The 17634-nt window shown below is 38.2% G+C and overlaps 2 protein-coding genes and 1 long non-coding RNA gene across 9 annotated transcripts in view; 1 reads left to right on the forward strand and 2 right to left on the reverse strand.

Moving 5' to 3' along the window:
- The window catches only part of LOC146474827 (catalase-like), a 164635-nt gene extending 158795 nt beyond the window's left edge, over window positions 1-5840 (reverse strand). Inside the window, exon 1 of one of the 3 annotated variants that reach the window (XM_085116598.1) lies at window positions 5593-5752. In XM_085116598.1, coding sequence (XP_084972724.1) covers window positions 5593-5649 — 57 coding nt within the window. In that variant the 5' untranslated portion in view covers window positions 5650-5752. Of the gene's footprint in view, window positions 1-1161; window positions 1326-5592 lie in introns of those variants that run through there. The other 2 variants (XM_085116596.1, XM_085116597.1) reach the window with 2 other exon arrangements.
- Window positions 1-17634, forward strand: part of LOC146474832 (uncharacterized) — a 265330-nt gene that overhangs the window by 75931 nt on the left and 171765 nt on the right. The gene's annotated exons all lie outside the window — the stretch shown is intronic.
- LOC146474835 (cytochrome P450 3A29-like) lies at window positions 8235-16923 on the reverse strand. 4 transcript variants are annotated; one of them, XM_085116593.1, is made up of 14 exons: window positions 16825-16923; window positions 16204-16428; window positions 15236-15332; window positions 14537-14595; window positions 14231-14327; window positions 13865-13981; window positions 13490-13578; window positions 13193-13329; window positions 12714-12841; window positions 12212-12430; window positions 11459-11547; window positions 10992-11129; window positions 9825-9987; window positions 8235-8888 (listed from the first exon to the last, which is right to left on the reverse strand). In XM_085116593.1, the coding sequence occupies exons 2-14, from the start codon at window positions 16290-16292 to the stop codon at window positions 8808-8810; spliced, it is 1503 nt and encodes a 500-aa protein (XP_084972719.1). In that variant the 5' UTR covers window positions 16293-16428; window positions 16825-16923; the 3' UTR covers window positions 8235-8807. The 4 variants fall into 4 exon arrangements, with proteins under 4 accessions (XP_084972719.1, XP_084972717.1, XP_084972720.1 ...); XM_085116591.1 differs by lacking the exon at window positions 16825-16923 and adding an exon at window positions 16618-16739; XM_085116594.1 differs by lacking the exons at window positions 12212-12430; window positions 16825-16923 and adding an exon at window positions 16618-16740.

Consider the following 17634-nt stretch of genomic DNA (forward strand, 5'->3'; position numbering starts at 1 on the left):
CATACTCGGAAAAAGGAAATCCGAGTGCATCTATCAGTCAAGAGTCCAACCTAAGACCTCTCGATTACTAGTCCGTATGCTCTACCACTGAGCTACAGGAGACTCTGGGGGCTAAGGCCATTAAACTAGGTTCATGGGATAAACATCCTGCATGCTGCTTGGATTTGATTGTCAATAATGTGGCATATGCACAATGCCCCTAATAGTATTAGGTTTTTGTGTTTACTTTGTCAATGACTGTCAAAGTCATTTTAGACCATTTAATTTGCCTGGGAGGTGAATCCGTGAACATGGTAAAGTCCACGCTTCGTCTTGTGTGATTGCGAAAGACTGTACTTTTGTTATTCTTTTGTCTGTAACTTTTGTTTAAGCCAATCATAATTTATTTATTCAAGGCGTGCCGTAGAGGTAAGAGTGTAGTGTCTAGTGTTGGAGGGAAAAACAGTGTACGCGAATAAACTTCAAGTTCTTCGATCAACTCTTGACAAGAGAAAGCTTTGAGAGTGAAGGATTGCTGCGCTTTTTCCCCCACAATCATTTCACAGTTGCGGTTGTAAACTCGTAAATGGATTGTACAGTAATTACAAAACAATTATTGTTTCATTCCGAGATAGTCCCGCATTGCTTTCAGCTACTGTTGGAAAAATTATTATGATCAGTTTATACAGTCACACAATTGATGAAAAAAAAAAAAAAAAATGAAAAAACTGATTATAAAATGCACGGGAAGGTATAAATATTATAAATATTTCATTCTATTGTAGAAGTTATATTATTCGCTATTTGATCTGTTATTTTGAAAGCTCTTCAGTGAATCTTATGCAAATTACTTCGAGCGTGTGGAAAATGCTCTTTTCCTGTCTCTCCGATCACTAGCCGCAAATCGAAATTTGCTGCTGACTTGTAAGTGCAAAAAAGTGTCAAAAACGGAAAATCAGCTGATCTTAACTCAAACTCAACTCAACTTGTAACTCGGTAAATAGGCGATCCCGCTCTGACATCAAATAGCCAAGAATTCAGCGGAACTTAATCACTTAAGTTTCGGTGACATGCGTATCTTTTGAGCTGCTCAGGGTAGGAAAACCGTAGGCTAGCACACGTTTCGCTGCCGCTCCTGAGAGGTATTGAGTTAATAAAAGCCACTAACATGTTCTCACATACCTTCTTTGTTCTATCAAATTCGCTCAACTGTTCAGATGCCTTTGTTCTATTGGCCATGTTAGATCTTCAAAGTATACAAACCCTGAAATCTGCACTACTTACGCTCAACGTGGAACTTGAAACTTTGGAAATGGAAGCTTAAGGCCTTCCGTTACGCCCCTGTACGTCAAACTGTTTACACCATCGACACATAATAAGGCTTGATATTTGTACTGTCACGCATGATATGAAGTATTATATTCAGAGTATTCACCACAACAACAACTACATGTAAGATAGACAAAAAAACGAGACAGGATAACGATCGAGTTAACGGGGGGTTGAGTTGAGTTTGAGTTGAGTCTGAATGAGAGAGTTACAGTTGTTTGCCTTACACAAATGGGACATAGTGGTTAAAGATCGCATTAATTAGACTGGCGTTTCACATTTCATATCTTTAAAATGAGCAAAAAGGTACGTTTTTCCTTGTGACTTTGGATAACTGATCTCGGCTGATCTTATATAATCGGTGAAAACTCAGTAAGGCCCTTGACGCAGCTTTTGAAAGAGTGGTAAAATCATTTACCATGTATCAACCTACATTTCCAACACAATGTGCATTTCAGCTCATATCCCCCCCCCCCCCCCTTAATCCCTCTATGCCTTTGGAAAGGACGTCACATTTAATTTGTAGCAATATACCAACCACCAGGTAGAAAAGCAAAGAAGAGTGAAATAAAGCTGCTCTTATTAGTTTTAACTGATCGCGTGCAGTCAGGCCATATGGGGCCACGGGTCTCAAAATTGAGGAGCGGTCTGGCAAAAGTAAGTTATAAAGAAACAAACAAAGAGCGGCGCTGAAAGAAGAATTGACGTCGGAAACCGGATGAAACAATATTGGGCTTCTATGTTTACTTTGTCACGAACGGTCAAACTTCAGGTCAAGTTTCGCCTTGTGTGATTGCGAAAGACTGATACTTGGATTTCCTTTTTTCGAGTATGCCTGTGTCACTCACTGAATAATAACATTACTTTCTTTATTCAGTCTCAGTGCCGTTTAATCCGATCAGGCCCTGTTTGCTTGGAGACAGGGTCACCCTCCTTGAAGGGTCAAAAGATAATCTTCCTTTGAATGTAAAGGGCCATGATAAGGTTAAATCAGGGGCCGAAATCTCGGCGAAAATCTATTGCCACGTTGCAGCGTACTTCAGCGTACACGGTGAACAAATCGGCTTCAAAATCCACACCATTTAACTCAAACTTGATTTTCTGAATTCTCTGATGTACTTTAGAAGAGCCTCAAACTCCTCGGCCTCCGGAGGAGGGTTACCCTAGCGAGCAAAATTTAGGATGACCCTACCTCTCATGAAAACGAAACGGCAAAAACAACAAAAACAAAAACAAACACAAAAACAAAAAACAACAACAACAACAAAACTAGAGGAGGATGTTCTTTCTTACCACCATGTAAACAGGGCCTGATGAGCTGTCATGGTCCGTTATGAGAGGGTAAATTTTGTACTAGAGTAAACTTCAAGTTCTTCGATTTTAAATGCTGGAGAGGCGAAAGCTGTGAGAGTGTGCACGTGGATATACTGCGCCTTGATCCCCACAATTATTTCACACTTGCAGTCATACAACTCAAGATCGATTACACAGTGATTACAAAACGATCGCTCTTTTATTTCTAGGCTACGAAAAAAAACATAAATTGGATAGCCTCGCTCCCCGTTTTGCTTTCAGGTACTGCTGGGAAAGTTACTGTTATATATATTTTTTATCAACAACAATTTATTTGCATTCCCATATACATAGATGGTATTCCACAAAAAAAAAAAAAAAAAAGTGAAAAAAATAAATAAAAATAAATAAAAGTACATAGCAGTGATTGTAATTAATAGCATTGAAATACAATCACGTTCTTTGTTTCCTCTTCTGAAAAGCCTAAAAACATGAAATAAGCTATATTTTTTTACAGATATAAGGGTCAATGTTATTAAAGAGAAATAATATTTTATTTTGTTCACAAATTAAGAGCATCAAACTCGGGATATCTCAAAATTATATCATTGAAAACAAAGTCACATAACTAATGAAAATAAAAATAAAGATTTATAAAAGAATAATAAAATCCATGGGAAATTACTGCATGAAATATTCCATCATAAAGGTTATGCTGGTCGCTATTTGATTTATTAAAAGCTCCTGAATCAGCTGTACATTACTTCGAGCGTGTAGAAAATGTTAAAGATTTTGCTGTCTCCCAGATGACTTCAAATTGCCATTTGCTTAACTTTTATATCCAAAAAGTGTCAAAAATGGAAAAATCAATCTCAACTCAAACTCAACTTGTAACTCGATAAATAACCCATCCCTAAATAAACACCGAACTGTTTTCTTTGTAATATAACTACAATAGCTGAACTTTCTGATAAGTTTTCATAATTTTCCTTTAAAGATAACCCCTAAAAAGAGACAGATTCAGACCCTCGTGCAGTGTTTGTATGGAATCTGATGACAAATAATTTTCGTACGAATCAATTTCTGGAATATTATAAACGTTTAAGTTGATGATATCTGAGCAAAGGTCCTACTTATAAAAGCTTTATCCAGATGGGATAGGAGACACTTTATCAACTTGATTTTTCCATGTATTAAATTATCTGTCAACGTTCTTGCAAACTTACAAACGAAAGGATAGAAACTTAAAAATCAATTTTATTATTGCCCACTTTCCATAAAACGTTTTACTGACATATCTCTTCCCAGGTTTGAATATCTCCGAAATCAACCTTAAAAGAATTTGTTTCAATCACAGTTTCAGGGTTCGCGTAGCGTTGTTTGGATAAAGCATGGCTTGATAGCTTGAAAATACAATGAAAGCGCTCTCCTCTCTCGGTATTTTCTTGCCAGTTTTTACCGTATCTGAAGGAACTTTTCTGTCGGTCGGTTCGAAAAATTCCAAATGTTTATTTAATGCGAATGCTTTCTAAAAATAGCTGATATTGCACAGTTAGGAACCGTGGAAACCAAAGGTATTCCGCAATCGTTCTCCATGATACAATTTTATGCAGAAATATAATTTCTAGCCGTTGGTCAGTGAACGCGTAATCCAACTAGTTGCCACAAATTTCTGTCAACGCTTGTCCTAAAAAATTTGATTCATATTTTTAATGGAAAGCACACCCCCGCCCCTCCCCCGACTGAGTCCCAAAAACTTAGATATTGGTCGAGCCCTCCGGCAAAGCGTAATTAGCCTGCGAACGCAGACGTATTTTCGGCTGTCGCTTCTCTCCGCCGAAAAATAGGTCCACGTTCGCAGCTAGCAAAGCGTCATAGTCCGCTGTGTGGTCCAAAAGCTTCAACGCTTATTCAACGAAGCAGATATTAAATTGCGCAACCTGTTCAGGAAATTGTTTTCCGCTAATACTACGAAAAGTCTGGTTTGGAATTTTAGAGTCATGCTTGGGCAGTTGTAGTGTCCTGCTTGACGTATTTAAAATTTATAGGCCAGACGCTTACCGTCTTCTGATGTGTACAGAAAAGCACGGACTTCAAAAATTCGTATTTTCCCAAATTCAACCAGAAATGCTAATTTCTATCCGATAGCGTGACACTGTTTTTGTGGCATCCAGGAATCTTAAGTTTGTAAAAAATCACTGGTTTGCATAAATTTCGCAATAAGCTGTTTCACCGCAAAACATGGTAAAATTAGCAAGGCGAATCCTGAAACTTTGGCAAAACAGATGTAAATAAACTCCTGCAGGAATTGTTAGTCGAAAGATCGATAAAATATCTGGGCTAAATCCGTCAAGATATGCTGGTATCAATAAATGTCCGCCGTGGTAATAATAATTAAATGCAAAGATACATTTCAAAATACGTAACAAACTGAGTTTAGAAATTTCTTTAAGGCTACTTTTGATGCAGGATTGCTCATAAATGATAAACGTGCAACGACTTAATACGGAGTACATACTGTCCTGGCTAGCCTGGTTAAAACGTTTTGATGATCACGACGCAGATGTTTTTCTGCTCTCAAATATATGGAGATTTTGTTCATTTACAATTTTTGTTTTTATTTTGCAATACCGCAGGGTACGTTTATGGGAAGTCATGTCAGATCATCAAGCCTCGAAAGGCAAACACAAACTATCTTGTATTTGTTTCTTCTAAACTAAAAGAAAGTAAAATTTCAGTTTAAGCTTCACTGAATTCCTCATATCGATTGCCACAGTACAAATCCGATAAATCCTTCGAGATTTCACTCGAAAATACTAAACTGAATCAACAGCACGCGCGAGTGTTCTGATCAGAGCGCTGAACATTCGTGGCTTTGCAATTGTGTCCGCTGACTGAAAACAGGAACACGTTACGCAAAAATCGAGACCTCGAGTCGCTGAGGACCAAATGCTTGAAATTACACAGTCTAAACATGTGAATCTCGCCTACCTTTTTGCTCTTGGCATATTCGTCAAGTTGTTCAGAAGCTTTGGTACGGTTCGCCATTTTCACTGAAGTTAGCACGGAACGTTCTGCGGGACGCGTGCACGCTTGTGATCGGTCCAGAAGCAAATATATGCTTATTAATATTCCAAGATATGCTGAGTCACGGTGACTAACCGACAAATACGTAATGCAAGCAATATCGGTTATCGCACGGTTATTGTACGATTTAGGTAACCAATACTGTCGTCATTGTAAATTGTGACATGCAAAACGAAGTCATTCAAATTGCGGACTTTGGACATCCACGGCCCTGCTTGTTCCGTGACTTTATATTTATTCGGAAAAAAGTTCGAAAATGGCAAAGTATGTTACAGTCATTTTAAAACACTGGGCAGTTTTTATCCATCCTTGGAGACCCAGGGGCAGATAGTTGGTCAAAAAGAAGTTGAAGCGGCTAAACTTAGCCGCTTCGACTTCCTTTTGACCCAACTATCTGCCCCTGGATCTCCGAGGATGGTTTGTATCAGAATAATAAACAAACATTGTTATTTAAAAGGGTCCATCGCGGATTCAAAAGTGATTAACTTTCGCCAAGGAAAATTTTTTGTTAGTAAAAAAGGTTTTTATAAACTGAATATTAATTAAAAGTTATGTATAAATAGCTTTTAATCGCTTTTTACTCAGTACGCAGTCTCAAAGAGCGTGTTATGCGACGGTGGTTTTTGTTTATTTCGATCAACATGGTACGTCTCTGATGTGACTGAGTATTAAATTGATACTCACTCACGAAGCAGCTTATCAATAACATTAACTTTAGTTAACGTTTTTAACTGATATCACTTCGATGAATGAAATGAAAATTACTTGTTTTCAGGGAAGCAAGTGTAAAATTTGTGTAAAATTATAGACATAAAAGTTGCGTGCTCAGCTGATCATTTAGGTATTCATTTTAATACACGGTGGACTCTGCTATGTTCGAACAGCTTCAGGACCTCAGTGACTATAGGTCACTATTCAATTGGGCTCTGGGAAAACGAATTTAAAGAAGCCCCATGTCTACAACCGTAAAAGACACCGTGCTCTGGCGTTGTGTTAATCGTGGAAGAAGGGTTTAATACGCTACGTGTGGTCGACCAACCGGTGTCCAAATTAAAGATATGGCGGGTTGATTTATGTTTGAAACGGATAATCAGTGGCCACAATATTAAAATTACACTGTTATGCTAATAACGACATTGGGGAAACGGTTTAGTTAACGCACCATGTGTGGTCGACTTGTTTGTGCGAGTTTCGATCATCCTTCCGAGATTAAAAATATTGGTCAATATATGCTGCAGACGTATGATTCGTTCAGACGGGTGTGAGAGTTGATCCTTCGAGTATAATACGGGACCAACTGTGTGTGTACGGACGCCTAATTCACCTTATATTTCTCCTCATCTGTTTTCCCGTATTTATATGCAGAGGAATATTAAGGATAAGGTCTAATGTCAGTAGTTTTATGTAAACGAAGTTAAAATGTTCTCTCAGGTTCGTCCAGGCGGATAATCCTTCTCTGACGTCTCTAGCACTGAAAACCACAACTTCCAATTCATTGTGTTTATTTCTCAGTTGAATGGGATTACGTAATCTAAATTGAACTTTTTCCGTGTTTCTATGGATTTATGGCAATATACATTATGTAATGAAAACTGTGTAGGAGACCAAGTCGAGCCGCCAGTGGAAGCAAGGCCGGTCAAAGGCAAACCGTTTCCATGGCTTTTTGTGCGTTTTCGCTATTGTGCGTTTGACTATGCTGCACGGAACAATTTCCGCACCGTCAAACAGCCAAAAGCGTATAAAACTCCATGGAAACACTTGCTACTAAGCTAGTATTCTATCCTCAGCTGTTTCTTCCAAACTTTCACGAGTTGTATAATTAACAAAAGGAAAATGATACAAGTAACTCTTTTTCGCCAATTGACATACATATATGCGAGAGAATTATTTTGAAATATGCAAAATAATGCAAGCAACATGTTTCAGATAAATACGCTTTATTTTCGTACCTTATGTTTATGGTTGAGCTCAAGTTCTTTCTTTCTGTGAGATTAGTTGCAAATGATAATGTTTTGGCGGCGAATAGCTCAGTTAACAGAAGAGCATCGTTATTTGTTCGCAGTATCCAAAGGTCATACCACAGGCTTTTATTTAATAAATTCTAAAGCTTATCGTGCGACTGTTTGCTTTCGTTTGAACTGTTTTGCATTGAAAGTTTACTAATTTGATGTAGTTTGTTTTGTCTATGCTAATGATAGTATTTGCCTGATATAGGCCCGGGGGGGGGGGTACTCCCTTATAAGAGGCTAATGGGGATGTGCTGCTGGATGGGGTCGCATTTTCACGACTGGATTGACTAAATGGGGTTGCATTTTCAGTAGAGTTACTAGAATGGGGTCGCACATTTTCGGATTTTTGGGGTAAGAAAAAAAAAAAATAAATAGAAAGTGACTTAGTTGGGATCGCAAAAATTACATTTTCCCAAAAAGTGACTAAGATGGGGTCTATAACTGGCCACAAAAAAGATGGGGCAGGGGCTCTGAGAGGCCAGCGGCACATACCCAGCAAAACTGAACCCAAGTACCCCCCCCCCCCCCCGGGATATAAGCTAATATTTTTTCCTTATGTTTACACTCGTTTTATTTATACTTTAAAGAAATCAGTCAAGGGTAATGGTGATATCGTCAATAAAGATATTGTCAATACACAAAATAGCACTCCTCACAGTGGTTGAAAAGACGTGTACCTGACAGTAAGTTGAAAAATAATGGAAACGCATTAGGAAACGATGAAAAAGATCTCATGAGAATATTTCCTCACTGAATAAAACGTCAGGAAAACTGTAACAATTGTCAGCTTAAGTAACTTTTTAACTTTTATTTATTTTTTTTGTCGGTTTAATAGCCCATTTTACAGTTGTGTGCTTAGTGACCTGGCCTTGGATTGTAAGCGAGGCTGGGGGTGACCTTGTTCTGATACAAACCTCGCTGCTTTTTATATGTAAATGATGCTGTCCTTGTGCTAACCAGTTCGCATTTACATATGAAAAGCAGTGAGGTTTGTATCAAAACATGTTAACCCCCAGCCTCGCTTCCAGTCAAAGGCCAGGTCACTAAGCAAAAACTGTGAAATGGCCTATTAATAGCATAGTCGATGATAAATTCCGTATTTTCTTTCTTCTACTGTCTTGGAGAAACCTTTAACATGATTTGCCCCGGCGGGCAAGTCAGAACAGCACCGACAACTAAATCAACTGGAACCTGCAAAGAACAAGAGAAAGAAATGCATGACTCCTGTGACACACACGCGGAAATGTAATTAGCCCGTCATCATTATCATCATTATTGTTATTGTTATTATTATTGTGTTCGACGTAGAAAGAACGCACTCCTAATTGTGTTTTGAGTGGAGATTGTATGAAACAATATAAACGAATCAATGGATCTCGGTTCGCATATCTGGCACCCCCAGCAGAGTTTGCGGGACGGATGACATCATCACCAACATGGCGGCGAGGAGAAAAACAATCAAATAAAGCAAGTGACACACAAGGACACCAACCCACGGCCTGGCCAGTAGAGAGAAAGCCTGGGATCGAGATCACCGAACGCACTCTCTTTCATTATTACTAGTTTTTATTTGAACATGGGGACAGTATTCAAAGGCATATACACAGAAAGTTTCGCATGACTGTTTAGCTTTTGTGAAATGACGGATGTATGGCTACCCGGGCCTCAGCGTGATTACAATTCAGCTCAATACTGCAGAAATCTTTCAAGATAACGAAAAGATGTGACTGCAAAACACTTGGAACTGAATAAAATTGTCTGTTATTATATTTTAAATGATAAATTGGTTGTTGCAATTGAGACATAGTTCATTGCAACCTGAACACGGTTTCAATTTAATCCTTCCTTAGAGCAATGAAAAGCTCAAAGGTGAACTTGTACAAGAGCAAATCAATCCTTGAAGAAAAAATGACAAATTTGCCACGTCTAATAACAATTTCCCTCGTTGATATAAACCACATGCATCAGTCATATCTTCGATTTTGTCTCAAAATGTCCATGCGTTTGATGAAAACAAATTCCAACATACGCAAGTAGAAATGATTCTTTTTTTTTTCTTTAGCGAAGGACTACTCGCGGCCCATTCCTTCCCCGATTTTTTCCCGTAGACAAATGAAACCAAATTACCGCCGTTTTCTCGGTCCGTTCCAGTTTGTACTTCTTCAGCAATTTCACCAGGGTCAGTTTTATTTCCAGCAAGGCAAATCTCATGCCAACACAGTTGCGGGGACCGTAACCAAAGGGCATGAATGAATAAGGATGGCGCTTTGCTTTCTCGGCTTCTGAGAATCTGTCAAAAGGAAAGATAAATAAACATACATCATGTATCCAAAGGCAAAAATTTTTACGGATTGGGAAACTGTGGGACAATAGGCCATTTCTGAGTTGCTTTGAACCTCATTATAGAAACCGAGGCTAAGTACAAAGTTTGTATTATATTTTCTTTCATGAGTAGACAAAACCAATTTTCGTATGAAAAGCTTTGCATCTAGCCTCACTTTCTTAATGAGGTTCACAGCAACTCGGAAATCCCCTATTATAAAACATCTAAAAAATAGTAAGCACAATTATAAACAGTTATAAAATAAGAGCAGAAAACTGAAAATCTGAGTGTGAACGAAAGTCTGCTATACTTTTATTCAGCGATGAATGAAAAGATATAGAAGGACCAAAAACTACAAGGAAGAAAAAGAGTAAAAGTTTATGGCCGTCAATAGTGTCTCAGTGTTGACTAAGTTCAAAGTCGCTTGCATCAAGTAATTGTGATAATATGAAGACGTTTTCACTTCGTAGTTATTGTCCTACTGACTTGAGCGCGAGTTTAGAGAGTGATGGATTTTAGAGGTCAGGTCTGAAACGGGTGTGGAAAATGTAACACAAACTGAAGAATGGCATGGTTTGGTCTGAATAGGGTCAGGATTTAGAGAACCGGGCGGCACACCTCTACCGAGAATTCAGAGGAGTACACCCCCCTCCCCCTGGAGACGTTCTCCCGTTAGAAGCCGAGGCACGTAATTTAAGTATCCTGGTGAGTTCGCCATTGTCTATGGTTTCTCGACTAAGCCTCATGCAACGGGGTGACCTGCACCATTTGTAACGTCTTACATGGTTGGTCGAGAGGACAAAAGAACCAACAACAGAACAATGTTCCCAGCCCTAAAAAAACAATGCAGCTACAGGTTATAAGGGTCCAGTGAAAAAACAGCTTTTGAAAGGTGCAGGTCTGCTGCAAGCATCAACTAACAACAATAACTGCTGCCATTTTAATATCGTCGTCAGTGGGACTGATCTCACCTCTCTGGATCAAACTTTTCGGGCTCGGGCCAGATATCTGGATCACGATGAATCGCATAAGAAGTAATCATGACTGGCATTCCTTTAGGAATGTACACTCCTTTGATTGTACAGGCCTCGTTGCAATCTCTCTGAAGGCTAAAGCAAGAACCAAAATTGGTTACGTAATGCAAAATAAGGGGCGTGTTTTTTGAAACGTGTTACTCTGAGTGAGGGTTCTGATTTGAAAATGGGCAGCGATTTAAGGGTCATATTAGAAAATGGACAGGGCCAGGCCTTAAAATGAGTGCTGAAATTTAAATATTTGGGTCTGAAAATGGGCAATGGTCAATGGTTGGGTAAGAGGCAGACGACCCACCTCCCTATAGGAAAGGGATTGGTTTTGATTATTGAGTGTATTTTATTCCGGAATAGTAGGTCTATCGAACACATAATTAGTACCAGCATTTTGTTCACGGTATACTTACAAAAAAGCTGGCGGATACAGTCTGAGAGCTTCGTTGATGACCATTTCGAGATAAACCATCTTGTGAAGAACATCGTACGACGGTGATTCCTACAAAGTAATAAGAAATTTTTACCAATTGGTACCATTACATACTGTTGCTATTTGTGGTTAAGCGTATACCAGTTAGAAGGTTTGCAATCAAAGCACAGCCACATTATGCAAGTTGAACAAACTGGAATAATCGCGAAGTAGCCTAAGGAACGTGAATTTATATTTTCAAGCGACGTTTTCGTCAGCGTTGCCGTCGTGGTTGCTTAAAGGAGAAGTATCACGCAAATTTGCTGTCATTTCAAAACCCAAAAATGTTTGTCTGTCAGCAGAAACAACGAAATAATTGTCAAGTTTGTTATAAATTATCACCCCAGTGCAATAGAACTGTCGATTAGTGCCTCTGACCACAGACAGAATAGGCCGGTATGGATTGAAACTTGAAAAATGTAAAGCTAATGTTATTCAAGTTTTCACATTTTTGTTTCCAAAAGCGCTAGAACAAATCACGAGTTGTTCCTTTCTAGAATTGAGTTGATTTCTTTCCTCTCGTCATTCTAGAATTATTTGGCAGCTGATTGAGGGTCTTATTTCATCATTTTTAACAAAAGATATCAAAAACCCCATGATACTTCCCATTTAAAGTCCTTAGTTAACACTGTCGGTACGCTTCACAATTGCTGCGTCCCTTTACACATTATCAATTCCTTCTTATGATGTTCACCTGGTCTTCAGGCCACATGCGGTCAATCTCGTCTCTCAGTTTGTCTTGCACATGCGTATCAAGGGCGAGGTGATAACAAAGAAACGACAGAGCAGTACTAGAAGTTTCATATCCAGCGAGCAAGAACATGAGACTTTGGGCCTGGATGTCTTCATTGTCAACATTCGCTCCTCCTGACTCCTCTTTTGCATCAAGCATCAGTTGAAGCATGTCCTTCCGCTGTAAGTAAAGGTTTTAAACAATTGTTGAGATACGTACTGATTCTTCATAAATCCGTGTAATAGGTGAATAAATTTTGCCAATATCTATAATCGATGATATGGATCAAGCATTTCAAGCGAGAAAACGTCGACGTCATTGGTTTGTTGTTACCCTCACTAGAAACAAACTCAAAAGCTTTCAATTTATTTTCACATTCCACATTTTTGGCCCAATCGCTTCCAGTTCAGACGTCTTTTAAATGGAGCTAATTACTCACTAAGTAATAAAATCTTTAACTTACACCTGCTTTGCTTCCGCCATTTGCTTTTGTCCTTTCGGCGATTATCTTTTTTGCCACGGACCCAATCTTGTCAAAGTCAAAAGGATCTGGAAGGTACTTAAACAACTCTGCTCCAAATGGTAACATCACTGTAAAAATAAAGGTTAATGAAAACATGGCGGGTTAGGTAACAAAGGCCTATAGACTTGGCGTGGGTGAAGTGCTTCTCGTTTGAAATACTATATTTTTAAATTTCGCTACTCTTTCGCGTACTACTCAGGGTGAAAAAGTGCATTCCTTCCGAGCGGAGCCTCCACTTACACGTAGCTCACTACATGAAGTACATACCTCCGGACGTAAATTGTACTGTGAAGAGAAATAGGAGGTCATCTATTTTCAAATTGACGGAAAAAAGAATGTACTATACTTAGATAACGAGAGAAAGATTAAAGTGTTTTGCGAACTAAAGGGAAAAACGAGGAAAAGGAGCGAATCCTTACACAATCCAACAATGGGCTTTGGAGACGTAGCCTTCTTTGCGAGTTCAGTAATGGGATCGTTTTCAACAGTTTGAGTTTCTGCTTTGACTCCAAATGCTGTTGACAAAATTACATCCATAGTAAGGCTCTGAAGCCATCTAAAAGAAAGAAAGCAAGAATACAAAGTTAATTATTTGGAGACCATGCAGCTGAAAGTATACAAGAAAGTTTGTCATGCGGCCGTAATTTTGGGCAATCTTTTACATTACCACGATCGAAAATGAGTGAAGAAGCAAAACAAATTTAGTTAATAACAACCTGTGAAAGTCAACGATTTCTCCTGTGTTGGAAATCTTGTCGACCTTCCGTAACAATGAATCCACGGCCTCATTCATCAATGACATCATCTACAAGGAAACAAACGATTCGAAACATTTGCTCCAAACTTTCTTCAATGTAAACTCAAATGCATGATGTAAAAGTTAACCATGATTACTATTTCACCGAAAAAATTATTCAACAATATGAAGAGAGATATACCAGATGAGTCGTTGGTAGACCCAACCCAAAATTTGGAGGAGTATCTTACGTTTGCAGGCCGTCTCACTCAGCCAAGGAGCTTTGTTTGTTTTATACTGCACCTTAGTTTGTAAGCGATAGATTATCTGATAGGAAAAGTCAGATAACACTTGCCTGCTTCATTTTAGATGCACTGAAGGTCGGTGACAAAGTGGTACGTAGGTCCTTCCACTTCTGACCAGGTACAATGGATAACATTTTGTTATAAGGCCTGCCGAATTCCACCATGCTCTAAGTGCAGAAATATAGAACAACATAATTATTATTAACTAGCATGTGAAGCTATATGTATCCTACTTTAGTAATAACACCATAGTATTGAAATTCAAAATGATTAGGATCCTAGAACGTTCGAAACCATTTTAAATTCTTGAAAGAGAGCGTGGATGCATTGATATGGTACTTAGGAGTACATTGATAAGCAAGAACACCAATCAAGCCTTTATCTGGTAAATTATAATTTGATAAAAATTTACATACCCTTCGATCGTGGAACTTAGGAAATTCTTTAACGAGGATCTCTTTGATTATGTCTGGATCACCCACCATCAGAAAAGGCAGACGGAAAAAATACATCCTAACATTCAAAAAACAATGAGGTGAATTATGACAGAAGGGAATATGATCAAAACGACCTTAAATGCGACTTTTTACCTTAAAAATCTTTGAACATAGCTTTGAGCGTTGGGGATTCATGGTTGATGAAGGCTATGAACCTCCTCAGTGGAAGACAGTCAGATGACGTATAAACTCTTAACAATTATATAAATATAAGATTATACATACCCATAGACTTTCCCATACTTTTTGTACCATTCCAGGTGCAATTTAGGAACAATGTTGGGCTGCATAAAGAAATTAAATCGGCGCATTTTTAAATGGAAGTGGACTGGTATAAAATGTAGATGTACGGGATTTTGGCCACTTTGGATTTATGAAACTCTGCTCGAAATTGGCAGACTTTCAAAATTTAAAATTGTTGTCTTCTTAGGTATTACATCATTCAACTCGTCGAAAATTAGGCCATTTTAAAGAATAGGAAGTTCGTAAATAGACCACATTCGTAGTCTTGGTATTGAACTGGATATAGCTGGTAATGGAGGCTCTTGCGGGGGAGCGGGGGAATATATTAAAAAGTATTTGAGTGGGAAGAGATTCCCGCTCTTAAGCCTCGTGTGCAATTCAAGCTACTGTAGTCCAAAACCGAGAATATGAATACCGTCTAATTGATAAAAATATTCTCATGTCGTTCGTAAATTCACGACTGACTAGAAAGGTTTGTACGAAGTTTCGCTGTCCAAATCGGACAAATTCTGGTGGAGTTATGTCAAATCACTTCAACGTCTGGCTAAAATCCATACATTTGCTGTTTTTTAGCCCAACCTCGTCCCCAGGGTCTCTCCTCTTCACGTCTCCTGGGACGTGAAAAGCACAAATAAAAGATGTTGCCAGAACCGTATAAGGGTCTCTTAAATGCCAACTCACATTAAAAATAGTCCGTCCTGCATTTCCAAGGAAAGGGAGCGGGGTTGGTCCAGCAATTCCCAATTTCTTGAACACAGTGTAAGGCACAATACAGTAACTAAGCAAGGAAAGCAAACTTGAAAGTTATCGGAAGATAGAAAACCCTTTCCGGGCTTTTACAGAGTTCAGTAAAACGAGTGGATATTTATGAACAATTGCTTGATGCCATCTTGAGTATTACAACTATAACATCTGGAAAAAGGAAGCGAGTTTTTCTTTAAAAATCTAGATTAACTAACTAACCAACTAACTAACTAACTAACTAACTAACTAACTAACTAACTAACTAACTAACTAACTAACTAACTAACTAACTAACTAACTAACTAACTAACTAACTAACTAACTAACTAGCAGCTAGCTAGCTAGCTAGCTAACTAACTAACTGACTAACTAACTAACTAACTAACTAACTAACTAACTAACTAACTAACTAACAAACTAACTAACTAACTAACAAACTAACTAACTAACAAACTAACTTGCTAACTAACTAACTAACTAACTAACTAACTAACAAACAAACTAACTAACTAACTAACTAACTAACTAACCAACTAACTAGCTAACTTACTAATGAACTAATCAACTAACTAACTAACTAACTAACTAACTAGGTAGCTAACTAACTAACTAACTAACTAACTAACTAACTAACTAAACAAATAATAAATAAATAAATAAATAAATAAATAAATAAATAAATGAATGAATGAATGAATGAAAATGAATGAATGAATGAATGAATGAATGAATGAATGAATGAATAAATAAATAAATAATTAAATAAATGACATTTCAGGAGAGCAAAACGGAAAATACAGCCTCAAACAGTGCGTGACAACCGACTTATTTAAACTACTTCTCGTTCCACTATTGCAAACTCAATTTACTGAACATCAGACATTTCATCGAGACGTCGTACATACCGGTAAATTAGAAGAATCAGTAATCCAATCACAAATGTAATCCACTGGTCAGTCACAAACGCTGAAACTGTTTGCAGAAAGTTGGCCATCGTTTGGCTATATCTCAGTTTCTATACTTGTCATATGCACTGAATCTATTAAACTTGTTTGTCGCTTCTCTATCTCGCGTTGAAGAATTTAGTAATTTCTTATTTCAACTCCGTGACGGGGACCATTCCGTTGGTTCTGTTGATGTAAAAAATGTTACCTTCATCTCAATAAAAAGTACCAGTGTTTGTGTGTTTAATCAGAGTACTTACGCTTGTAATATTAATAAATCCAGTGCAAAACTGTGCAATGGCCAAGGATTCTGGGGGTATATTAACCAGTCAACACGTTACGTTATGTTTAAATACAAAGAAGGCTGCCTCTCACCAGTGGATTCGCCTGTTATCGTTCTCGCTTGCTGCTTTGAATTCGTCATGCATCTCGTGCCCTAACTAACTAAGCACGGCTAACGCGCATAAATTTGACTTTGTAATTACTATATTTAGTGTTAGTGTGTAATGCCGTGGTAGCAGTCATGCGTATTGTCACGTCGTAAGTCTGTTTGTGATCAGGTTAATACAACTCGGAATACACAATTTTCTTTTTATTCAGATGAATTTTATGCCACATTTCCTTGAAATCTAACTCAGACTGCATCAAATCTGTCAAAGCTCTTTGTAAGAAGAAAGGAAAATTAAATCAAAATAAACATAGAAACGTAAGCAGCGGAAATGCGTCACAAGAAGTGCGATTGGTAATTTTGAAACGTTCAAGTCTTACGTTTATGGGTTAAATAACATTTTTCTACATTAGAGAAAGAGAATCTGAAAAAACAAAAAAAAAGAAAAAAGGGGAGAGGGTGAATTCTTCAAGAATTGGACCACTCTACACTGGTTTCGTCAGAAAACAGAGCCTTTTTGTTACTTGCGTAATCGGGGGTTGAGGAAAGCGATTGGAAATGAGACGGCCAATTTTGTTCTGAAACTAGTGGACTAGTTTGAATTTCAGATTCATCCCTTAATTTTTCCCAATCCTCAAAGTTTCTTAACACAATTGGCTACTAATATCTTTTACGTTCGAAATAGTTGTATTGTAGCATTCACTGACTCTCTTTATCGCCGTTGAGAAGTTTGCTGTGGTACTGCTTTAAGACAGCGTAAAATTCTACACGTAGATTGGCATTAATTCAAGGGATCTCTATTTTTGTTTGTCAATTAAGCCCTTTGCAGCTAACGGTCACATGGTACACAAAACGCCTTGCTGGGGAGCATTATTGAGGAGTATTGGAGGCGGCATTCAAATTCTTGAGACGTGGGTGCAAGCTCTCGCTCCTTCTCTCCCCCCGTCTCCCGAGAGCTTGTTCGTAGGCTACCTGCCTGCTGGTTCTATGGATAGTATCAAGAG

Source organism: Pavona decussata, unplaced genomic scaffold, assembly GCF_977016875.1.
Source record: "Pavona decussata unplaced genomic scaffold, jaPavDecu1.1 SCAFFOLD_87, whole genome shotgun sequence".
Lineage (NCBI taxonomy): Eukaryota > Metazoa > Cnidaria > Anthozoa > Scleractinia > Agariciidae > Pavona > Pavona decussata.